This window comes from Bison bison, unplaced genomic scaffold (genome assembly GCF_000754665.1).
Source record: "Bison bison bison isolate TAMUID 2011002044 unplaced genomic scaffold, Bison_UMD1.0 scf7180017864471, whole genome shotgun sequence".
Classification (NCBI taxonomy): Eukaryota; Metazoa; Chordata; class Mammalia; order Artiodactyla; family Bovidae; genus Bison; species Bison bison.
Genome location: NW_011495032.1, coordinates 40,238,546 through 40,262,590, shown reverse-complemented (window position 1 = coordinate 40,262,590; position 24,045 = coordinate 40,238,546). Strand labels below are relative to the sequence as shown.

The following is a 24,045-nucleotide window of genomic DNA, read 5'->3' as shown; positions in this document are numbered from 1 at the left end:
CCCCATGCCTGACTCATGCAAACCCAAGTCCTCGGGGCCAGGAGAGCTGTGGAGACAGAGAAACTTCCCGCTGGACAGCACAACTTGGCTGTTTCCTCCTGCTGCCTCTAGGCTGAGCTGTTTGGGGCTGTGCTGCAGCCCCAGGCTCTGGCTGCAGCCTTCTTGCGAAAGGCTGGATGGAGAGTCCTCTTCTTAGGGGGGCTGCCCTGACTTGGGGCTCAGCTGGGTGCGGGGTTGCAGAGCCCACCCACCCCCGCCTCGTTGGTGCTGCGTGGAGAGGGCTGAAGGGGGCTCCTCTTCTTGGGGCCCCAGTGGTCCAGCCCGGAGTCTGAGGATGAATCCTGCTGGTCGTCAGGACTTGGGGGTGAGTTGCTGTAGCCTTGGTTTCTCCTCTCCTTGGTGGACTGTGCTCCTCTCTCCTCCAAGCGAATACAGCTTGGTGGTCACGAAAGGCTGGTTTAGGGGAGGCTCAGGCATGTTTGGAAAGTGCCAGTGGGCTCAGAGGGCTCTGGCTGCGAGTGTCCAGGTAGGGCTTCAATTCTGCATCGAGTGAGGTGGATGAAGGGATGGGTAGCAGCTGGTGATGCAGGATTTTGCTTTTCTATAGAGGTAACTGTTTGTTTGTGTCTCTAACTATTCTTTTAATTGTACTCGATGTAATAATGGTAAGAATGTCTAAGGGCTGGATGTGCATAATTTCCTTTACTGTTCAAATAACCCCATGAGGATTGTTGCATCTTACTCGTGACATTGGGGCTTCCCTGGTGGCTCAGATGGTAAAGAATCTGCCTGCAATGAAGGAGACCTGGGTTTGATCCCTGGGTTGGGAAGATCCCCTGGATGAGAGCATGGCAACCCACTCCAGTATTCTTGCCTGGAGAATCCCTGTGGACAGAGGAGCCTGGAGGGCTACAGTCCACGGTGTTGCAAAGAGTCGGCGATGACTAAGCAGCTAAGCACAGCACAGCACTCGTGACATTACAGAGGCTCAGAGCATTGAGTAGTGCAAGGCTGCCCATAGGATGCTGTGGGGGCTCTGATCCTGTACTTTCATTGCCGTACCATACAGTTTCCCAGAGATGTTTTGGACACCAACTTGGGTCCATTTGCCTAATTTTGTACCAGTTGACAACCCTAGAGATGGGAGCGGATGAGGGAGGTAACAGACAATGGGCAGTGGGTCCTTAGAAGTATGATTTGCTGCCTAGCTCTGGTTGGTACACACCGTGCCTGGTGGCTTCTTGTCCCAAAACTTTTGACTGACCTGGTGTTGCTGCTTTAAAGGAGAGGCTTGCAGGCAGCTGGTGGGCAGAGAAGAAATGTTCAGAGCTGGACGGAGGGGTGCTAGCGCTCTCATCTTTCCTTCTTTCATGCTTGAATCTCTGTTCACCACTTGGGATTACTGTTTCGATATCCAGCACTTCAAGGTGAAATGAGTGTCCATCAATTTAGTAACTGCTTTATTGAGTGTGTACTCCATACAGGTGGCACCAGCCCAGGCCTGGTGCATTTCTGGGCACTGGGAATTTTTTCCTTGCCCGGAGGGAGGAAAGCGCTTCCCCTCAGGGGCTTGCAGGCACACAGGCACACTCACGTGGGGTTGGCATCGATTGCTTTTGGCTTTGAGTTGCTGTGTTGGTGGGGCTTTAGGGCACCTGGGCTGGAATGTTGGCAGAAGCAGAAGGAAATCTGTGTTTGCCCGTGGCCCTGACCACTTGTGTGGACAGCTCTCTGCTGCTCTCCTGCCGTCCAGCTGGTCCCCATCCTAACGCTGCTCCTCTCTTCTCTTTCCCAGAGTTCCACCAGAGTTACACCAAGTGTCCAGCCTCATCCCAAGCCCATCAGGTATGCCTGGACTATAGGGGGCAGGGGGTGGGGGGCAGGCAGTGAGGTCACTGTGGGTATTCCCAGCAAGTCATGCCTTTGAGTCTCTAATGCCAAAGTCATGAAGCCACTGGTTGGGAGCATGGCAGACATGGAAGCTACAGCGAGAGGATGTGGGTAGATGGCACTGGGAATCAGTCATATTTTGAATTCTAGTTTGAAGCCAGTCCTTGAGCTAGATTCTTTATTTACCTGCATGATCTCATCTAGTCCTTGCAACAACCCTGCAGGGTAAGTATTTTATCCCCATTTGACAGATGAAGAAACTGGGTCTCAGGGAAATGAGGCAACTTGTTAAAGGTCACGCAACCACCAACAGGCAGCACTTGGATTTGCCTTCAGGACTGGCTGGCATTGAGGCCCGTGCTAGATACTGTTCCTTTCCATGAGCAGTGGCTTCTGATACTCGAGGATCATTTATAAAAGGAATGTTCTCTGGCTGGCTGGGCTGATGGGGGCTGGGGCAAGGGGATCATAGGGGACTCAGTGCTTTGCTCATCCAGAGTTACTTTGTCCTGGGTCCAGGTTCTCTGATTTTTTTGGCTTCCTCTGCCTCTCCTTCATCCGAGGCTTCTGAGATGAGTGAGAATCTGGCCCCAGGGATCTGGAGCCCCAGCCAGAGAGGGCTTGGTGTGTAGCTGAAGCTCCCAGTGGGCAGTAGTCCTACTGCCAGCTGTCTACAGAGAGTGGAGGGCCCCCTTAGCAGATCCCTCCTCCCTTGTAGCTGAGAATCGGTGGGTGCAGAGTTCGATGCTGATGTTGTCCAGGTGGTGGCGCTGTTCTGCCTTCAGTAGGAGCCCCACCCCCATAGGCTGCAGGGCCAGGAATGATCAGGACTCGGAGGCCAAATTCACAGTGGGCTCCCAGCACCCTGGCATCTCTATCACTGCGTCCCAGTCACCGTCCCCATGGAGAAGCTATATGTCACCTTTGGCTCCCCTGTGTCCAAGCCCCATCTATACAGCTGGCTCAGAGCTAACCCTGGAGGAGATTTGGATTCTGCCCCGGTTCTTGGTGTCCTGGGGCTGTACACCCTACTGCCGCCCCATCACTCTGAAACACCCCAGTGGTATCCCTCCCACTGTCCCTCCAGTCCCAGCTTTACCCGGAGGTAGTGAGAGGTTATCAACATGAGTGTGGTCCATCTTGGGTAGTGAGGGGAAGCAGGAGGCTGGTGATGGGGTAAGAACGGTATGAGGTGCCCCTAGAAGCCGCTGGGGGGCTTTGGAATGGGTTGCTAATTTCCCGAGACCCCTTTCCCCATCCCGTCAGCTCAGCCTGGACCCTCCTCTGGAAGAGCAGCTGGGTGAGGTGTAAAGGTGTGAGCCCTCGCTTCCTCTCACTCAGTGCCGGCCCAGGCAGCTCCCTACCTCTCTTAGAAGCTCAGATGGCACTGGGATGTCTGGGAGTCCCCTGCCACTGTGGCAGCATCCTCGGCCTCCTGGGCCCTTAGAAACCAGGGAGGTCACTGGCAGGAAGCAGCCCCGGAGGCGGTGGGAGCTGCCAGAGGTGGGGGGAGAGCCAGGAACAAAGGGCAGGAGTCAGCCTGCCTCCAGGGAGGGCTGGAATGTGCGCTGTGGTCTGGCTTACCTGGAGCCCAGGTGAGTGCGTCACCTGAGCTGCCCCTACCCCTGAGGGCCTCCCCGCCCATGCCACAGCTCAGAGCAAGCAGAGGGCGGTAGAAGGCTCAGCTCTGGGATGCAAGAGCCCTCGCTTCAGGCTCTCCTTCCTCTCTGGAGCTCTCCCTGGATCCTTCGAGAAGCTTCTGCCAGACCAGGTGGCTGCTGTATGTTGGGAGGCTGAGCTGGACTCCTGGGCCCTGGCTGGTTCCGGCCCTGGCTCTGACCTCTGGGATCACAGGTTGAAGGCGATGCCGACAGGACTGATGAACATGTAGGACTAGTGTCATTACTCTTTGTTTCTGAAACGGCTTGAGATCCTTGCCGGCTTCTGCGCAGCTCTGTTCTCCCCGGCTCTCCCAGACTGGCCTTGAGGGCTACACTGGCCTTGCCCCGGGGAAGCCTCTGGCCTTGGCTCAGAGTCAGGGAGCAGCCAAGCCCTCCTGGGTTAGATCTGGGGGCCATGTATGGTGTGGAGGGGTGCAGGTTCCTGGACCTCGTCCTGGGGGCCTGGATTCTGATCTGCTGCCTGCTGTCTCCCCAGAAACATGAGTACGAGCCGGACCACGGAGGACAGCTGTGAGCTGGACCTGGTGTACGTCACCGAGAGGATCATCGCCGTCTCCTTCCCCAGCACAGCCAATGAGGAGAACTTCCGGAGCAACCTCCGCGAGGTGGCCCAGATGCTCAAGTCCAAACATGGAGGCAACTACCTGGTGAGGATGGGCCCCCGCCCACTGGTCCAGGGCCCCATCCTTTCTGCGTGCCACCTCTTCCTGCTGGAGTCTCATCCCAGCTGCTCCTGCGCCAGCTCTTCTCCCCTCTTCTCTCACCTGCCCCTGACCTCGGGCGTCTCATGGTCTGAGTCCTCACTCACTGTCCAGCTGTCCTCTGCGGAGAGTCTCTGTGGCTGGGACACAGCATCTGAGCCAAGTCGTGTGTGTGTGTGCTTGTCCTGTGTGTGCATGTGTATGGTATGTGTGGTTTGTATGTGTGCTTGTATGTGTATGTGTACAGTGGATTGTGTGTGCTTGTCCTGTGTGTGCACATGTGTGGGTATGTGTGGTTTGTGTGTGTATGTGTGCTTGTGCGTGTATGTGTACAAGTGGGGTGTGTGTGTGCATGTGGTGTGTCTGTATGTGTGTGTGTGTGCTTGTCTTTATATGTGTGCATGTGTATGGGTACGTGTGGTTTGTACTGTGTGTGTGTGCTTGTGCGTGTATGTGTACAAGTGGGGTGTGTGTGTGCATGTGGAGTGTCTGTACGTGTGTGTATAGGTATGTGTGCCTGTGCATGTATGTGTACCGTGGAGTGTGTGTGCTTGTCCTTGTGTGTTTGCATGTTTATGGGTATGTGTGGTTCGCATGTGTGTGCTTGTGCATGTATGTGTACAAGTGGGTGTGTGTGCATGTGGTGTGTCTGTACAAGTGTGTGTATAGGTATGTGTATAGGTATGTATGTTTGTGTGTATATGTGTACAAGTGGGTGTGTGTGCATGTGGTGTGTCTGTATGTGTGTGGGTGTACGTGTGTGTTGACCAGGAGGAGGGACGCTGATGGTGACACTCATGTTATTGAGCACCTGTGATGATCCAGGCCCTGTCCTAACTCCTTCCCACGTATTTAACATCACTACAGCCCTAGGAAGCAGCTACTGCAGGAGCACAGAGAGGTGGGGTATTTGCCTGAGGTCACAGCGTCAGGAAGTAGCAGAGGTGTCACACTGTCAGCGCCTCTGAGAAGTCTTAGGGCAGAGCTGTGGCAGGGTGTGTTTTGAGGGACCTCGAGTTGCTGAACAGAGAATCGTACTTGGGACAGGAGAATCTCCCAACCAATGTGGAGGAGGTTATCCCTGACTCCTCACCCACTATGGGGGTCAGAAAGGCTGGCCAGGGGATTGGAGCTATCCTGGCCCCAGAGGAGGGCTCAGGCCCACTTTATAGGAAGGTACATGTGGGCTGGACTCATGGACCGGCCGTGCCACGGTGAGAGAGCAGAGGCAGGGTGTAGGGACTGTGTTAGGTCCCCAGGGCTGCTGTAACAAATTCCCACAAATTAGGTGGCTTAAGACAACAAAATTAATTTTTCCTCGGTTCTGGAAGCTAGGAGTCCGAGTCAAGGTGTCACTGGGGCCGTGCTCCATCTGAATCCTATAGGGGAGAATTCTCCTTGCCTTCTCCCATCTTCTGGTGGCTCCTTGGCCTATAGGCGCCTTGCCCTAGTCTCTGCCTTCATCATCACATGACCGTCCTTCTTCCCATGTCTGTGTGTCCTCTCCTCTTCTTATAAGGACACAGTCACTGGATTTGGGGCCCACTCTGAAGCCAGGATGATCTCATCACCAGACCCTTGAGTACTTACATCAGCAAAGGACCTGTTTCTAAATAAGGTCACATTCTGAAGTTCTGGGTGGACATGAATTTTTGTGGGACACCATTCGACCCTCTATAGAGACCCATCCGTCAGCTATGTTGGACGTTGTTAAGAGTCTGGCTTTAGGGACTTCCCTGACTGGCCAGTGGTTAAGACTGCATACTTCCACTGCAGGGGACATGGGTTTAATCCCTGGTTTGGAGACTAAGATTCCACATGCTGCATGGCGCAGCCAAAAAAAAAAAAAGACATCCAGCTTTAAATATCAGAAAGTTCTATGCTGACTCTGCTCCTACTAACTGTCTGATCCTGGCACTTAGCCTCACTAAGCCTTAGGATACCATCTGTAAAATGGGCCTAATGACACTATCTATTTCAGAGGTTGTGGAGAGAATTAAGGCAGCTTGTCAAATGTCAAGTCCTTAGTGCGGCCTGGCTGTCTGGGAACACCCAAGTGGTAGCTGTTGTTACTGGCATAAAGCATATTCCTTTATGGGACTCAAGAGTGATGTAATGTAGTGGTTTAGTCGTTAAGTCATGTCTGACTCTTGCGACCCCATGGACTGTAGCCCACCAGGTTTCTCTGTCCATAGGATTTTCCAGGTAAGAATACTGCCATTCCCTTCTCCAGGGGGTCTTCCCGACCTAGGGATCGAACCTGGGTCTCCTGCATTGCAGGCAGCCTCTTTACTGACTGAGCCAACAGGGAAGCCTATGAAGAGTGGATCAGAAGCCATTTAAGATCCTGCCCAATTTCAGGAGTCCAGAGTTCCATGAGTCTCTGCTGTACCTTCCCCACTCTGTCCCACCCATTCCAGACCCTGTGGTCCTCTTCTCTCCCCAGGAGATATCACAGAGGCCTTTGAGTTTCCCAGGCCTTGAGCTGGATGTTGGGAGTTCTGCCTGCCTCCTCCAGAGATGGAAGACAGGAATTCAGAGACAGGGGGGTTCCCATGGGATGTGGTCAAGTGTCAGGGGATGTCTCCTGGGAGGTCAAGGATCTGAGAGGGTCCACCCAGCATGGTTTGCACCCTTTGATAGAGGGTGTCTGACCACATAGCAGTTGCATCTCCATGGGGTGAGTTTCTAAAGGCACCATGTGAAGTACAGACCAGAGATGGCCAAATGCTTACCAGTTGCCACCACTGGATCTCCATACAGTGTGGAGAGACGCTCACCTTGGGGGTGGCCCGTGGGGCCCAAGACAGATTCCATCCCCTTCTCACCTTCAGATCAGGATGTCTGCTCATCCAGGGGCGGGGCTGAGTGTCTGCATACCTGTCTCTGTCTCCCTGTTCATCCTGAGAACCTGTAGTTGGTTCCCGTCAGTCTGTGTGTGTCTGGTGGGGCTTCATGTGTGTTCATGTAGTAGAATTTCCAGCAGGGAAGACAGAGAGAGAGAAAGGGCTGCCTTCTCACAACCTCTTCCTTTTCCTCCTTCTAGCTTTTCAACCTCTCTGAGCGGAGACCTGACATCACGAAGCTCCACGCCAAGGTGAGCCTGTGCTGTTTGGGGGTTTTTTTGGGGGAGTTCTCCTTGCCTGGGCTCGCTTCCTCTGAAGATCCCATGTTAGAATCTTGGAGGAAAGTGCTGTGACTGTTTGCAAAGCCTGTTCAAAGTCACTGTGCTCCCTTCTTTTTGGAAAATAGAAAAGCGCATAGCGCTTCTGTGATATGAATTACAGAAAGCAAAGCTCAATACAGTCATTTCCACCCAGGCCTGCCTCTGGTGGTGTGCACACAGAGTTCCTGGGGCGGGGCTGCGGTTGTGGGATTTTCAGTCTTAATGACGAGTCTTCTGGATTTGCCCTGGCTGGGAATCGCCAGTGCAGGCTTCCGACAGCCAGCATTCTTTCACCTGCTGTTGAGTGAGCGTGTGTGGAGGGGCTCTGCGTGCCGCTCCAGCCCCTGGAGTCCAGTGACCGTCGTTGTGTGACCTTGGGTGGGCGGCAGAGTGCTCTGGGCCTTGGTTTGCCTGTCTAAAAGTGGATGGGCTGGATTAGATCAGCTCTCTGGGTCCTTCTGAACACAGGTTTTCTTGTACTTTAAAGTTCTGTGAGTTAAAGTTTGAAGGAACCTGATGACTGCTATTCAGGTCTACTCTCTGTCCCACTCAGGCCTCTTTTGGCCTGAAAACTTGATGCTTTGTGTGTCCAGGGCCTGGGAAAGAGCTGTGATCAGCCTTCCGCTTTCCATCTTCCTCCCTGAGCCAGCCCCTGGGGTGTGTGGGAGGAGAGCTTGTCTTAAGGTCAAAGTTGTGTGAAAGGGACCTGGGATCTTCGGGGGTGCTAAGCTTTTGCATTATACACATGTGAGAAACTGGGGCTGGGGCTGGGGTAGAGGTGGTGACTAACCTGAGGCCCCACAGGGAGCGGTGTCAGAACAAAGTCTTGGACCAGTGTCCTCAGCCTCCACACCCCTGCCTCCGAGTAGGGTTGATGGGCAGGGCGGGAACTAACGTCCCCTCACCGTCCCCCACCCATGTTGGGTCTCTGCGCTTCTGCCACTTCTTACTCATGGCTTGGGCCACAGGTCCTGGAATTTGGCTGGCCCGACCTCCACACCCCGGCCCTGGAGAAGATCTGCAGCGTCTGCAAGGCCATGGACACCTGGCTCAATGCAGACCCCCACAACGTGGTCGTCCTACACAACAAGGTCAGAGCGGGGATGGCACGGTGCATGTGTGCGATGAGTGCGTGTACCTGCCCGTGTCATTGGATTGTGTGAGTGTGCAACTTTGTGTGTATTCTTCTTCTTGGGGATAATGCATTCTGTCTGGGGCGGCACCCACGAGAAACGGGGTCTACCAGCCTGTGGGGCCCTCAGGTGTGGTGGATAATCTACTGTTTCTTCTTTTTAAGATTCAGCCCCACCTGCTTCCTCCCTCCTCCTTTTCTGTCTGAGAGCCACTCCCCCTCTCTCCAGCCCCTTTTCTTTAAGGCTTTTGGTTGGGCTCTGGGGTGGGAGGGCCGGCCTTAGCAGTGAAGGCTTTTGTGTTTGGGGCTCTTTCAGGGAAACCGAGGCAGGATTGGCGTTGTGATCGCGGCTTACATGCACTACAGCAACATTTCTGCCAGGTAAGAGAACCCAAGTCTCCTGTTCTCTGAATGTTGACAGCAGGACCCCCTTCCCCACCCACCCAAGGCCTCGGCCTTCCTTGGAATTGGAGGATGAGGACAGAGGAGACAAGAGATGCTGAGGACAGGGTGAGGAGCCCCCAGAAAGGAGAAAGTCCCCGCCCACAGCTCTGGGGTAGGGGCCCTTGGACAGAGGGTAGCATAGAGCAGAGACCATCCTCCTATCTGGGGCCCCAAGGGTGGGGGACAGCTGTGGGAGGCAGACCCTGCATGGGCGCCCCATCCAGCTGGCTTCTTGGGGCCACTTTCCTTTGCCAAACTGCCTTCTATTTACCCCAAAGAGCAGCGAGGGAGTCACAAGGAAATGTTGGAACACATCTGGGTGCAGCTGAGCCACCTAGACGTTTTCTCATTCATGCCCCTGCCTCTGGCCATCACGGGCATCTTCCCACTTTGGAGTTTGCAGCAAGAACAGGAAACAGCCAGCCATGGGTTCCATTCTGATTTGGCTTTGCAGAGAGGCAGAGGAGTTGGTCCATTCATTCTGTCATTTGACAATGGTTACAGAACAGTCACTGTGCAAGCTGTTCTAGGTGCTGAGAATAGAGCAGTGGGCAAAGGTGGGCCACTGCCCTCGTGAGTGTTAAATAAGTGAACAAACACATCCCTAAGGGCAGGAGGCAAGTCCTTTGGGAACAGAGACTGAAGCAAGACAGTGGGGAGGTCTCTCCAGGAGGTGATATGTGAGCAGAGATTGGAATTAAGTGGCAGGAGGCTGGGAAGGACTGACTCATGTGTGGTCTGGGGGATGGTGGTGGCAGAGGACCTTCCAGGCAGAGAAGAGAGTAGGGCAAATGCCAGCAATGGGAATGCCAGGGCCTGGCATGTTTGGAGCCGAATGATTGAAGGGACAAAGACTAGGAAGTGAAGCTGCAAGGGGGCAGAGTCCAGGGGCCTTGCAACCCTTGGTGAGGACTTTGGGGTTTATTCTAAGAGGGACATTGGTGGAGAGTCTAGAACGGCGGAGCTATATGATCTGTCTCTTTATAAAGTGACCTCTTTGAGGAGTGTTCTCTGAAGGGCTTGCCAATAGGACGGTAGTTTTATGACTTTAAGAAACCTGACCCGGCTTAATCTTTGCTTAATGGTGAACACTGCCTGTGCACCTACTGTGGGCCCACATGTGCCAAGCTCTTTAGAGATGTTATCTCTCTCAATTGCTGTAACAACATTCGAAGAAGGCATAGTTATCACCTCATTTGCCAGGAAAGGAAAATCAGGTTCAGGAAGGTTAAGTAACCTGCCCCAAAGACCAGGGGCTACTAAGTCAGTGGTAGACTTGAGACGGGCTCCCAGGATGTCTGGTTCTAAGGCCCCTGTGCTGAGTATTGCAGCACACAGGAGGGAGGGATGCTGGAGCAACCCTTTCCTGAAAGCATCTCAGGACAGAGTGCCTGGAGGGCTCTGCAGGTCTGGGGAGCAGGGGTAGGGGGACAGGGGGATCGTGGAAGTTGGCTCCTCTGACCACCTGTCTCTCCGCACAGTGCCGACCAGGCCCTGGACCGGTTTGCGATGAAACGGTTCTACGAGGATAAGATTGTACCCATTGGCCAACCATCCCAGAGGAGGTGGGTCTCCAGGGCTCTTGGCCCAGTACATACATGTGTGTGTGTGTGCGCTGTATGTGGGAACCAGCCTCGTGAACCCATGGGACTGCACAGTGTACCTATGTGGTGGTGTGCCAAGCATGCATGTTCAGGTCCAGCCTGGAGGCGCATGAACTCAGGAGCCTGTGGGCAGCTGTGTGTGCCCACAGTGGGGCACAGCAGTTGGCTCCTGAGGTTGGTGCCAGAGAGCAGTGGGCCCAGCAGTAGGGAGTCGGGGGTGTGAGGAGACAGCTTGTATGAGAAAGCAGTGCCGTTCTTGGTCCTGTGTTTGGATGGGTCTGCAGGAGGCTAAAGTTATTGCCATCTGCTCTGAGGAGGTGACAGACACTCATTCATGATGAGGGTCCCTTTCTGCTGTGAGAGCTTTAAAATTTTACGAAGGGCTGTCAACGATGTGGTCCACAACAGCCCATGCAGGAAGCAGGGTAGGAATGGATTTCTTCATTTGTCTGGCAAATTTTTGAGACTCTAGTTAATGTTCCAAGTGCTGGCAATATCTACTTGAACAGGATGATCTTTAGCCCTTAGTAAGCTGATTATTCTGTTGAGAACTTTATACAATAGACCATCAGGGTCATTTTAGACAGTGATAAATGCTTTGAAGGGGAAAAAGCCAAAATAGAACATGATGAGCTAGAGAGTGTGATGGGGGTGGATGTGAGAGGCTGATTCCAATGGACTGACCATTCTGAGAAGATGCCATGTAAGGTGAGGTCTGAGAAGGGAGAAGGAAGCATATGAGTGAAGGCCTGAGGTAAAGGGTCCAGGTAGCAGGTATGAAGGCCGCGGTGTTTCACTGACTTTTCCAGCCCCTTGGAACACTGACCAGGCAAAGCAGGACCTCCTAGCTGCAGGTCCTGGAGCTTCCCAACCTCTCCAGGCAGGGGATTCCCAACTCACACCCCATCGCCTCCATCTTGCCTGGCTAAAAGTGTGCTGGCTCCGCTGGGGATTGTGTTTCTGCCATTGCAGAGGAAGCCCAAGCAGAAGCGAATGAGTCCTTAGGCCACCAGAGCCTCACAACCGGCACAGGGCAGTGGGTAGCTAGCTTCTGGGTCAAAGATCGGAAAGGGAATATCTTTCTGTGCAGAAAATTCTGACTAGGCTGTCAGACACAGCAGCAGTGGGTCAGTGAGAGTCTTCCCAGGGAGGAAAGAACTGCTAGAGCTCTTTTTTTGAGTTCTTTTACTAGATTATCAAAAATTTGTTCAAGATCCTGGCTTGCTGCTACAGTTCTTTTTTTGAGTTCTTTTACTAGAATATCAAAAATTGTTCAAGATCCTGGCTTGCTACATATGGCTGGTGGTCTTGGTCACGAGTCTGGCCCTTGGCCTTAAAAGATTAAATTCAGATAAGAGGAGCATGATGTTAATGATGGTATGATGTGGCGTGGAGGGTGTGGGCAGGGCAGTCACATCTCTGCAGCTAAAAGCCTGGAGGACAGGGATTAGTGTTACTCTCAGGAATAGGATGGTTCAAGGATTCCACCGTGCTCAGTGTGTGCTTACATAGCGTGCCATTGGGGGGTGTGTGTGTCTGTGTTTATATTATCTGCCTTGTATCTGCCTTGCCGCTCATATCTGTAGCTGCATCTGCTCATGGGTGGGTAATTCTGTCTGTGCTCAAATGTGGAAGTGCGACCGTTGGGGAAGTGGCATTCGTTGCCACTTTCCCGCCTTGTCAGTGTTACTTCCAGGGATTGGATCAGCTGGAGGAGCGGAGGGCAGGGAAAGAGGGAGGGAGGAGCTTTGCCTGCAGCTCCCCCATTCATTGTCACCCCACCCCCGGGTTCATTGTCCCCAGCACACAGACACATCCTGTTGGCACGATCAGAAGATCTGATAGGAACCTGCCATTCCAGGTTTCCGGTTTGAGCAACGGGGCTGGGGGCTGGGTAGGGGCTTGAATAGGAGCTGGTGCTGCCCATCAGATTATCTTGCTAGGGTAGTCCAAGGTGGCCCCACCCCAGCCCAGGGACAGAGGCCCACAGGCCTGGAGGTGGGCCAAGGAGCTGAGAGTCAGGACGAGACCATTGTCAAGGTCATGAGGGTTCTGGTCCCACTCACCTCAAATCAGAATACATTCTGATTGGTCCAGCTGACCCAGAGTGGCATCCTCTGGCCAGTCAGGAGAGGAGGAAGCACTGACCAAATGGACTGGCCCCTCCTTCTAGTAGACGCATCGGAGTCAGACTGGTTCCCTGCTCCTCCCACCTGCTCCCCTCTCACCTTTGTGCCCTCTTGCTGTGTCTTTGGGAGGCTCATGACTCTTTCTGGATTAGTTTTCCCTTTCTTCTAGGAGTGCGGGTGGCTTTTCCTTCCAGTCTTCTAGCGAGATCCTTGTTAAGGGAATTGGGGAATGTTGACTCTAAAGATAGGACTACTTAATGGAAGTTAGATATCCTTCAGTATCAAATGAAGTGCTATAGAGTAACTTTGTACCCTTTTTGCATGAGTGCTAAGTCACTTCAGTGGATGGATGACCACTGGATGTAGCCCGCCAGGCTCCTCTGTCCGTGGGATTCTCCAGGCAAAAAAAAGCGAAGGACTAAAATTATTAAGCTCTTACTATTTGCTATATTGTTATGTGGCTGGTGCGTCTGTAGGGACAGAACTGGGGCCTATGGGTACAAATGTAAACTTGGTTTGGGCTGGGGGTCAGGGTGTCAGAGCTGTTTGATGGTTGATCATCCTGCCTTGTTCTGTAGTGAACAGCTAAATGATGCCTGTCAGGGATGTGTGGGAGGAAATTTGGTCCAGCTGGAGATTCCTGGGCCGGGAGTGAAGCAGGAAAGAGATGGCCACATTGACCACCAGGGGGCGCTGGAGAACCCCAAGTGGGAGGTTTGGCTGGACTCCACTCTAGGTGTATCGGTACCTGTACAGGCAGCAAGGGTGGAGAAGACCCCAGGTGCCAGGAGACCTGGGGGTTGATGGAGATGGTGGGAGTCGGCAGGGCCACCTAGGGCAGTGTGCTGGGGAGAAAGAGAACAGGATGGCTGTATTCTAGCGCAGACCTCCCTGGCTGAAGCCGCCCCCTCCCTGCTCCAGGTACGTGCATTATTTCAGCGGCCTGCTCTCTGGCTCCATCAAAATGAACAACAAGCCCTTGTTTCTGCACCACGTGATCATGCACGGCATCCCTAACTTCGAGTCTAAAGGAGGTAACTCTCTGAACCCCCTGGCTTCCATTCTCCTCCTGTCTTCCATCTCCTTCTCTGAGGAGGCAGTGTTAGGTGGTAAAAATGCTGGCTAGCTGCCAAGTCTTAGGCTTGGCGTCTCAACTGTACCACTTCCTGTTTCTTTGCACCCCAGTTGACTCATCTGCAAAGTGGGTTTAATACTGGCAGTGCCTGCCGGCAGGTGACGCTGGATGTGACCACGTTCTTAAACTCAAAATGTCTCTATTATTTTACAAATATTGATTTATTTATTTAATTTTGGCTGCATTGGGGTTCCTTGCAGAATATGGGGTCTTTCATCGCAGCATGCAGGCTTCTCTCTAGTTGTGTGCGGGCTTAGTTGCCCCGTGGCAGGTGGGATCTTAGTTCCCCGATCAGGGATCAAACCCGTGTCTCCAACATTGGAAGGCAGATCCTTAACCACTGGACCACCAGGGAAGTCCCTCAAAATGCCTTTAATGAAAAGTTAGCATTTTTTCCCTCGTTCTTTTCCCATTTCTCCTTCCTCTTTTCCTCCTTCCCCTGCTCACTCTTCTTCCTCCTGGTTGGTCCTTCCTTCCTGCATCTCTCCTCTCCCCCTTCCTCCTCTGGCTATTTCTGCTGTCTTGGCTAACACCACCCCTCCTTTACAGGGTGTCGACCATTTCTCCGGATCTACCAGGCCATGCAACCTGTCTACACATCTGGCATCTAGTAGGTATTCCGCAGGAATGAGAGGCCAGGAATGTTGGAGAACTGAGGCTGAGGACTGGGGACAGGGATTGGAGGGGTGTTTAGAACCTTTTCTAGGAGGAGGGCTGAGGGATGCATCAGTGAGCTTTCCCGACAGTCCCCTGGTGGAGGGGCCGCTGGAAGAAGGTACTGCTCAGCCCCCGTAGCAGCCCTCTGTCCCTCTGCCCGCCTCTCTCCCATAGCAACGTCCAAGGAGACAGCCAGACCAGCATCTGCATCACCATTGAGCCTGGGCTGCTCTTGAAGGGAGACATCTTGGTGAGTCGCTCCTCCGTCTCAAGCTCTCCCCTGCCCCCACCGTTTATTTTTTTCTTTCTTTTTTCATCGTGCTCCCCTCCTGTCTCTCTGGATAAGTGTGTCCCTCCTGGTGGGCCACCAGCCTTGGGGGCATTGACTGGCTCTCAGGGGCCCTGCAAGGCCTTCCAGCCTGGAAGGTCCTTGTCCATCCACTTCCTCACAGTGGGATATGCCTTGCCTGGGCTTTCCTCTTGTTCTGGAGCACCTCCAGGGAAATACGGCTCTGTGTGAGCTGTTACCTCCGGGCTTCCCGCTGGTGACCGGGACTGCCTCAATTCCAGCTTCACTCCTTCCACTTGCAATTTAAATCCACTTCTGCTTTCTCCATTTTGACTGTTGTGCAGGAACTTCTTTTCTAAAAAATTTTATTTTTAATTGATTGATGATTGCTTTACAATATGGATTTGATTTCTGCTGCACATCAACGTGAATCAGCCCTAAGTGTACATATTCCCCTCCCCCGAACCTTTCTCCCACCTCCCACCTGTTCCCACACCTCTAGGTTGTTCCAGAGCCCTGGTTTGAGCTCCCTGAGTCATACAGCAAATTTCCATTGGCTATGTTTTACATGCAGGAACTTTTCGGGAGGGTAGTTTTGTCCCCACAGGGCAGGACTGGCCTCCAACCTCTGCTGTTCTGGAAGTTTCCCCAGAGAGCTCTGAGATCCTGTTGGGGATGGGTGACCGCTCCCTCAGTGGGTTTGGGGCCCAGAAATGGAGCTGATAAGGAGGCACCCTGGGACTAACTTCCTACCTCTGGGCCCCTGATGGGCTCTGCTGTCTCTCCCACCAGCTGAAGTGCTACCACAAGAAGTTCCGGAGCCCAGCCCGAGATGTCATCTTCAGGGTGCAGTTCCACACCTGTGCCATCCATGACCTGGGAGTTGTCTTTGGGAAGGAGGACCTTGACGATGCCTTCAAGGGTAGGCTTGTTGAGTAGACAGGCAGCCGTACAAGGAATAATTATACCACTGGATAGAAGGACCTAATGGAGGGGCTGCGGCAGCAGTGAAGGGTGACCGTTTTCCCAGGGGAAGGGGGGTGATCAGGGAGCTGTCTCTCTTTGCTTCTTTCCTCTATCCATTAGGTTTTATCTGCATCATGTTCAGGTCTGGGACATGTCTACATCCATTCACCCATCTATTCATCTATCTATAAACCCACCAGCATCACCTGAGTGTCCGTATGTGCCCGGCACGTGCTAGACCCTGGCGATACAAACAGAAAGGAGTCAGGCCCTATCCTTAGGGAGCTCACAGTCTTACGGGAGGAAGAGACACACACACGTGATACTGTGAAGTGCTGCCTGCAGTGATGGAGATGTGCACGGGCGTGACAGGTGGTCCAGTGAGGGAACGCCACCCCTGCTGTAACTTCCCTTCTGACAAGCAGAAGGGTGGGTGTGATCTGTGTCCAGACTGGGTTCAGGCAGAGATCAGAGCATGGGGCTGGAGCTCTGAGGAGGGAAGGCCTGAGCCCCCAGTGTGGTCTGGCTCACGCAGGGAGAACGATGTTTCTATGAAGAGGTTTCCCTGTACCAGAGCCAGGAGGGCAAACACAGAAGATGCTGTTACATTTGCAGAAGAGAATGTAAATGGTATCAGTCCTAACAAGGAAGGTAAAGGAATAACTGACAAGATAAAAGGGGTTGTGGAAAGGTGGGGGAAGGGAAGGGCAAAAATTTTCTCCCCCTGTAGGGAGGGAGTCAGGACACGATCAAAAATGGACAGATCAAGAAATAGAGGCTCAACTCCAATATTTAAAGTTTCAGAGGTAATCAGAAGGGTGATTAATAATCATAACAAGATTTAAGAAGGGAGGTGGGAATATTAAAAGTGGTCCAAATTATTTATCTTCATCGTGTTGCATCAATGAAGATTACTTAAAACTGATTAAAAATAGTGGCATAAAAACTGTGGCTATTATATAGAGTCTTAGAGGTAGCTGCTAGTAGAACAGAAAATAGAAATGGTAAGAAGCGGTTACCTTAGGCACGTAGGACTGGACTAAAGTGAGCAGGAGACTTACCATCATCGTACATATTATTTATTATATTATCAACCGTGTATGCATATGTTGGGCTTCCCTGGTGGCTCAGTGGTAAAGAATCGGATGCCTGCCAGTGCAGGAGATGCAGGTTCGTTCCCTGAGTCAGGGAGATCCTCTGGAGAAGGAAATGACAACCTATCCCAGTATTCTTGCCGGGAAAATCCCATGGACGGAGGAGTCTGGAGGGCTACAGTCCATGGGGTCGCAAAAGACTCAGACATGACTTAGTGACTAGATAACAACAATAAATACATATATTACTTTAATCCTTTCTAGAAGAAAACTTTGTGTGGAGTCCTTTTTTGGGAATTGATCGCCCATTTTTGTTTTCCTTCTCCTTTTTCAGACGATCGATTTCCAGAATACGGCAAAGTTGAATTTGTATTTTCTTATGGACCAGAGAAAATTCAAGGTAAAAGCTGAGTTAGAACCCACTAATTCACTCCCTTCCCTCCATCCAGCCCTGCCCCACCTCAGCTCACCTTCACCCTTTCCCCACTGGTCTGCTCTACAAATATCAAGTTACCTGTGGTTGAGAGGCAGACCAGCAGAAGAGGATCTGGGTATCATAGTGGACCCCCAGCTAAACATGAACCAGTGACTTAATCTCTGGATAGTAAAAATAAAAAAGTAGACCAGCGCTGGGTTGGATAAACTATTTTGGCCCCATTAAGTCATCATCCTATTATATTCAGAGACTGAGGGCCGTGGTGGATGGAATGAGTGGCCAGGGGACACTCATAGGTGCTGGATGGACAATAAGTATTTATGAGAACTGAGGTGATTCAACCTGAAGATGAGAAGGGCAATTTAATAATAGCTGTTAAGCCTTTAGACTGGTTATATGTGGAGACCAGTTGTTCGCCATCTTATTTGGGAACCAAATAGGAAGAGATGAAGTCAGGTTACAGACAGAGGGACTCTGGGGAGATTAAAGAAGGGACTACTGGGTCAGAAGGGTAACTCACCCCAGAAGGCCGGACCTGTAGCTTTTCTGTCCACATCCTGGGCTTTCTCTGAAAGTGTAGGCGAGATTCTGCCTCTCTCCTCAGATTTCTGCCTAGAGGAGAGAGCCTCTTACGTGGAGGGGCAGGGGGATGGCTGGGATGACCTGTGTCCTCTCAGTGTCAAGGCTGTGACTTGCCTGCTGTCCCTGGCCCCGTGCAGCCCACTGCAAGTCTCTCCCACCCTCCCCTCTGACTCCAGGGCCAGCCTCTCTGGACTCTTGGCACTGTCACAAGGGCCCCTGGGGCACAGAAGAGAAAGAGGCAGCCACCCAGCCAGAGAGCTCCCCCCCAGCTCTGTTCTGGGGGGTCTTTGATGCTCAGTGCTGCTGTCCTGATTTACCCTTATGACCTGGTGAGAGCTTTTTCAAGAATGTAAGAAACCAGACTCCTGGGTTCTCCATCCAACTTAAGCCACTGGTTCCACCCCGCATGGTCAAGAAAATGAGAAGTCCCTTAGGGAGCATCCTTGGGGAGCTTGTTGGCTTCCTCTGTTTTTCCAGCTGCTGATCTGTTTTTTTTTTTTTTTTCTTTCTCTTTGCTATCTTCTCCTTTCCCATTTTCTAAGGCATGGAACACCTGGAGAATGGCCCGAGCGTGTCCGTGGACTATAACACCTCTGACCCCCTCATCCGCTGGGATTCCTATGACAACTTCAATGGGCATCGAGATGATGGCATGGAGGGTAGGTGGGACCAGTGACTTCTAGTCCCTCTGCAATTGCATAGCCCTGCTCAAATGGCCTTGGGTCTCTTGGTTTGCTGTGATACCATACTGGGTTCAGAGGGTCGGGGGGACAGAGGAGAAGTGCAAGGCATTTCTGAGAGCTCACGGTTCAGTGAGGGAAGATAAAACCAAACACGAATGTGTTAAGCTAAGAAGGCAGAGCCAAAGAATGCAGCAAACCAGCCACAGAAGCGTGTATTCTTGGTGCCAAATGAGTCTCATAGGCAGCAAATGCTCTGAGATTGGCAGGGGAGGGATTCTTGAGATCTGGAGTGGTCTGGGAGGCCTCCTTGGAGGAGGTAGCCTTGCATGGAGCTTGAGATGCCCTGCTGTGCTGCAAACACTGCATTTGTTAGGTTTCTTTTAACCCTGTTGTTGGATTTCTCCAGGCTCGCTGCCTGAGTTCTCTGGGGTCAGAGCACCAGGAATGTAGACACAGTGTTCAGGGCCCACAGGCTTTCATCAACAGCCAACGAAAATGTTTGTGAGCTGGAAACAAACTGGTAGGCTCCAAAATTTGAAAAGAAAGCAGCAGAAATGAAATTAATACATGTTTAATTTAGCAGCAAACCCTAGCATTATGTCATACGGTCATTCACAACTCATATCAGCTCTTGAGAGTTATGTATGAATTCTGTTGATTTATGTGGTTCATTTGAATATGCGGGGCCTCTGAAGTGAGCTTGTCTGGAGCTCAGGAACTCTTGAGACGCCCTGTCTGGGGTTTGGTCACAGGCTTATTTCCCCATCCCCCATCAGTTTTCAGATGGGGTAACTGAGACCCCCTTTGATTTATACCCATGACCAGCCTGTGTTCATTCAAGGACACCAGCACCCAGTCTCTGTGCTTCGGCACCTTGTTGAAGCTGGTCCTTGGGAGGGGACCCTGGGCCATGTGGCAGAGCTGGGTTAGGTAGCCCAGGGGCCCTCACCCTGCCTCCGTCTCCAAGGTTTTGGATTTGTTGACTCCACCCTGAAAGTCTTTTTGGCGTTTTTCTGCATAAAGTTTCTCTCTCTGACCTTGGACACTCCAGAATGAGCGATGGAGTTCAGAGGGAGTGCGATGAGGGTGATGGTGGGGCTAGAGTTTGGGGTTTGATGAGAGTTCACGTGCAGTGTTGCAACAGTCCAAGTTTGTCTTTGTACCTACTTAGTTCTTGCTCTTCTTTCTCCTGCCCCAGAGGCCCAGACACTAAGCCCTGCCCACTATGCTGAAAGTGAAAAGTGAAAGTGAAAGTGAAGTAGCTCGGTCGTGTCCGACTCTTTGCGACCCCGTGGATTGTAGCCTACTAGACTCTTCCCTCCATGATTCTCCCAGCAAGAATACTGGAGTGGGTTGCCATTTCCTTCTCCAGGGGATCTTCCCAGCTCAGGGGTCGAACCGGCATCTCCTGCATTGCAGGCAGATGCTTTAACCTCTGAGCCACCAGGGACTCACTATGCTGAGGCCGCCCCCAAAGTTCTCCTCCCTCCAATCATGTCCGCTTGAACCCAGTAGCTGGGAGGAGGAAGAGGATGCAATGAATCAGTCCTGAGGTACCGGTGGCTGCCAGCCTAATTGTTCACCATCCTGGGGATGTTTGCATTTTTAACAAGAACACTTGGCAGTCTGAAGGAATTTTCAATGTCTCTCCATCTCTCCCTGGTGTGGATTCAATGCGATGATAAATGTAAAAGCATTTAGTAAACTATAAAGTGCCAGGCAAACAGAAGGTAAAATAATTAAGGGGAAAGGAGGGGCTACGGGAAGGATGGGACTTGGGTCAGAGTCAGCCTGAGGGAAGGAAGTGGGCGGAAGGAGCCAGAGGCTGGTACCAGAGGCGGGGAAGGGGGAGGAAGAAGGGGGCGAGGGAGGCCCTGGGCTCCTCTCCCACCCACTTACCCGTCCTCCTTTCTCCTCCGATCTGCTCCCCCAGGCAGGGGGATGGAACCAGTGGGACCTTCAGGCCAGTTAAAGGTCAGCCTGTCCTGTAGGGACAGAGGGGCTCCTGTCTGGAGGCTGAGATGCTGGCCTTATGCCCGAGGGTGGGAAGGGAAGGCAAAGGGAGTGGCTCTCAGCCCAGCCGTCCTCCTCCCTGGCCTGCTGGCCTAGGCTGGGGGCTGGGTGGCTGAGGGGGTCACTTCGCGTGGTCTGGGCACACCCCACGTTATCCCAGTCCCACTGTGTGCTCCCCGCTGTTGCTGGGCTGCATGCCCCACAGGGACAGGAGAGCCGGCCGGGTGGCCTTGTGGTGGGAGCAGTGATTGTTAACTCCCATCCTGCTTTTCCTGGCTGGAGCATTTCTGGAAGGCTCTAGATTCTGGGCCTAGTTGTTGTTCAATTGCTGAGTCGTGTCCGACTCTGCGACCCCATGTACTGCTGCACGCCAGGCTTCCCTGTTCTTCACCATCTCCCAGAGCTTGCTCAAACTCATGTCCATTGAGTCGGTCATGCCATCCAGCTTGCATTTTCTTCTGGCTAGTTCTCTGGTCTGGGAGGGAAGCAGGAGTCCTGTGTCTGTTTTCCTGGTTGTGGGCCTGGTTTCCGCACATGCTAGCTAGGATAAGGGTGCCTAACCCCCAAGACTCTGGGGGCACTCAAGAGATGGCTCACGCTGGAGCCTGGGAGGGGCTTGGCTATTCGCTGGAACTGGGGCTTGGCCTTGTGAGGTGTGATGTGGTACCAGAGATGGCTTTGTGTGCTCCCCAGGGAGCCGCTGGGCCAGGAAAGGAAGGCCGACCCCGAGGTGCTGGAGTGCAGGGCTCAAGCATGCGTGTCCACCCTGCAGGTGTCCCCTCCTCAGCTCTGTGACCTTGGTCAAATGATTTCACGTCTCATGTTCCTCGTATCCTCATCTATAAACTTGGGATGGTGGCAGTACCCACGTCCCTGGGCTATTGTATCAGTTTTCGTGTGAGGCAGTTTGTACAGTGGTTAAGAGTGTGGTCCCTGAAGCCAAACTCTCTGGGTTCAAATCCTCTGCCAAGGTGTCATCCTCTGGGGCCCTCAGTTTACTCTGTTGTAAAACAGGGGTTTTGTCGACAGTTCATTTTGAGTACCTTTCAGGGAGCAGGAACTGTAGCGAGCCTGCCTGCTGTGTTTCCTTGTGAGTCTCTGCCATGTCAGTAGTGACCATGACCTCAGGGGTCTGCCCACAGGGCTAAGGGAGGAGGCCCCTTGGCCTTGGGAGTCAGCTCTGGCTTTGCCACATGCCGGCACGATGCCCAGCGCTTGATAGCCACCGTCTCATCTGATGCCCACAGTCACCTTGTGAGGTGGGCATTCTTCTCCTGCCTGGATGGGGAACTACATGCAGAGAGGTTAAGCGACCTGCCTGGGTTGCCTCACTAGTAAAGAGCACATCCCACGTGGAGCCCCAGTGCCGACCGCGGCTGGCCGTTGTCTGCAGAGCTTGTCCTGGGTGTGTGGTCTGTGGCGGTACCTGGGTCCTGCTGAGCCTGGCTGAGTGTTCTACTTGCTGTGCCCCCTACAGTCACCACCAGGCAGTCCAGGTCACGCCTGCCCTGCCTCTCAGGACAGGGGGCTACACGCAGGGCCACACAGAATGTCACCTGTGGCAGGTACTTAGCAGGGCTTTGGGGTCGGGAATAACTGAGGCACCTCCCTGAGGTCCCCCTGTCCCCCTTACGGGAGAGGCTGCTCACTCAGGACAGCCTCTGCTGAGGGACTGGCCTCTCAAAATACAGAGGCGGTGGTGTATGCAAGGTGGGGTGATGACATTTCTGGAGGCTGTCTGCCTTTCCTACGTCAGGCCCATTGGGGGTGGGTGTAGGAGGGGCCGGCCAGTCGCCTCTGGAGTCTGCTGGGTGACTCATAGTGGTGGGCGAGGGCACTGAGTCCAGGTCTTGGCGACAAAGGTCATCTCTGGCCTGGGCCCCACCTCGGCATTCCCTGCAGTGAGAGGCGGTCAGCGCTGGGGTCAGAGCTCCCACTCCTCCAGGAAGCCCTCCCGGTGACCCCGACTTAACCTTGCCTGTGAGCAACTGCTCTGTTTAACTCCTCCCTCGCTGCCTGCATTGCCACCCCCTGGACCCTCGAGCAGTTTTCCACTTCAGAACGTGTGACCCCGGGGCACTCAGCATGCTTGCCCCTTACCTCAGGGAGTCCTCCGTCAATCTCAGCGGCTAAATGAAGGAAGAAATCGTGTGAGGACTTCTGGTCCCTGAAGGCTGGTCCTCCCAGATCAGGCTCTGCAGGGGAAGGGACCTGCCCAAGGGGGAGGCATCCCCATGTGTGGAACTCCCTTAGGACCTCAGCCCACCCTGTGACCACTGCATTGCGTGATGACCACACTGCACGTGGGGAGGGCAGCGATCTCACCCAGGGTATGAAGATCAGAGGTGGGTTGGCATGTGGATCCAGGGATCAGCTCCAAATCCCTCTCTCCCTCTGGATCTCAGCTTCTTCCCGTCCTCACACCCCTCACTCTTCACCTTAGATGACAGGGTGCCCTGCAGGGCAGCCCATTTCCCTGGAGGACTGGGCCAGGAAGCAGCAGCAGAAATCAAGGGAGAGTGTACCTCTGCCTGGTGGACCGAGGCTGTAGTCACTGTGCTGCCTGGGGTCATTTTTGCTCCTCTGTACTTGAGCCAGAAGTTGGGTGTTTGGGGGGGTAATGATGAAAAGTGAAGAATCCAATGAAGAACCTTCTGGGAAGAGAAGGTTCCAGGCCTTGGGGTGGGTGGCTGGGGGGAGGAGGGGGTGCCTGTCATCTCAGGGACTCCTTCCTTTGGGAGCAGAGCCCTCTGGTGGACCCGAGGGCCTGATGTCCTAGTCTGTGCTGGCAGCCACAACAAAGTACCACGACTGTTTACCTTAAACAACAGACATTCATTTTCTCCCAGTTCTGGGGCCAGAAGTCTGAGATCAAGGTGTAGGCAGGGCTGGCTTCTCCTGAGGCCTCCCCTTGGCTTGTTGACGGCTGACTCCTCGCTTGTGTCTTCACATGGTCCTCCCTCCGTGCGGGTCTGAGTCCTCACCTTCTCTTAGGGACATCACTTGTGTTGGGTTGGGGCCCACCCTTATGACCTCATTTAACTTAATCACCCCCTCTAAGGACTCTGTCTCCAAGTACAGTCATATTCTGAGGTCCTGGGGGTTAAGACTTCAGCACAGCAATTTAGTGGAGGGTGGTTCAGTCTATCACATCTAGGAAGGGGTTTGCTGGGTTTTCTGCAGTTGGATGCCTAGAATCTTGGTCCCAAATGAGGAGCAAGTGAAGGTCCAGGGTGGTGGAGGCAAGGCGAGCAGTCTGGTCTCCCATGAGCCGCCTGCTGTCTTTCTCCGGTTTGGTCTGGAGCCTGCCAGTTCAGCACTCTAGCTGACACCATGTTTCACAGCCTCCAGCAGCCCCATTAGCTCTTTGGCCTGAGTGCTAAAGCCCCGTGCCCAGATCTCAGCTCGTCGTGGGTGGGAGCGGGGCTGTGTTTTTTGCCTA

General features: G+C 53.2%; 1 protein-coding gene across 1 annotated transcript in view; it reads left to right on the top strand.

The window, feature by feature from the left end:
* TNS1 (tensin 1) overlaps window positions 1-24,045 on the top strand; it is a 205,654-nt gene that overhangs the window by 102,053 nt on the left and 79,556 nt on the right. The window contains 12 exon segments of the mRNA XM_010861166.1: window positions 1,796-1,845; window positions 4,048-4,219; window positions 7,320-7,370; window positions 8,408-8,530; window positions 8,888-8,952; window positions 10,497-10,580; window positions 13,670-13,782; window positions 14,433-14,493; window positions 14,715-14,790; window positions 15,622-15,751; window positions 17,224-17,289; window positions 18,450-18,566. Of these exon segments, the coding sequence (XP_010859468.1) occupies window positions 4,052-4,219; window positions 7,320-7,370; window positions 8,408-8,530; window positions 8,888-8,952; window positions 10,497-10,580; window positions 13,670-13,782; window positions 14,433-14,493; window positions 14,715-14,790; window positions 15,622-15,751; window positions 17,224-17,289; window positions 18,450-18,566 (1,054 nt within the window). The 5' untranslated portion in view covers window positions 1,796-1,845; window positions 4,048-4,051.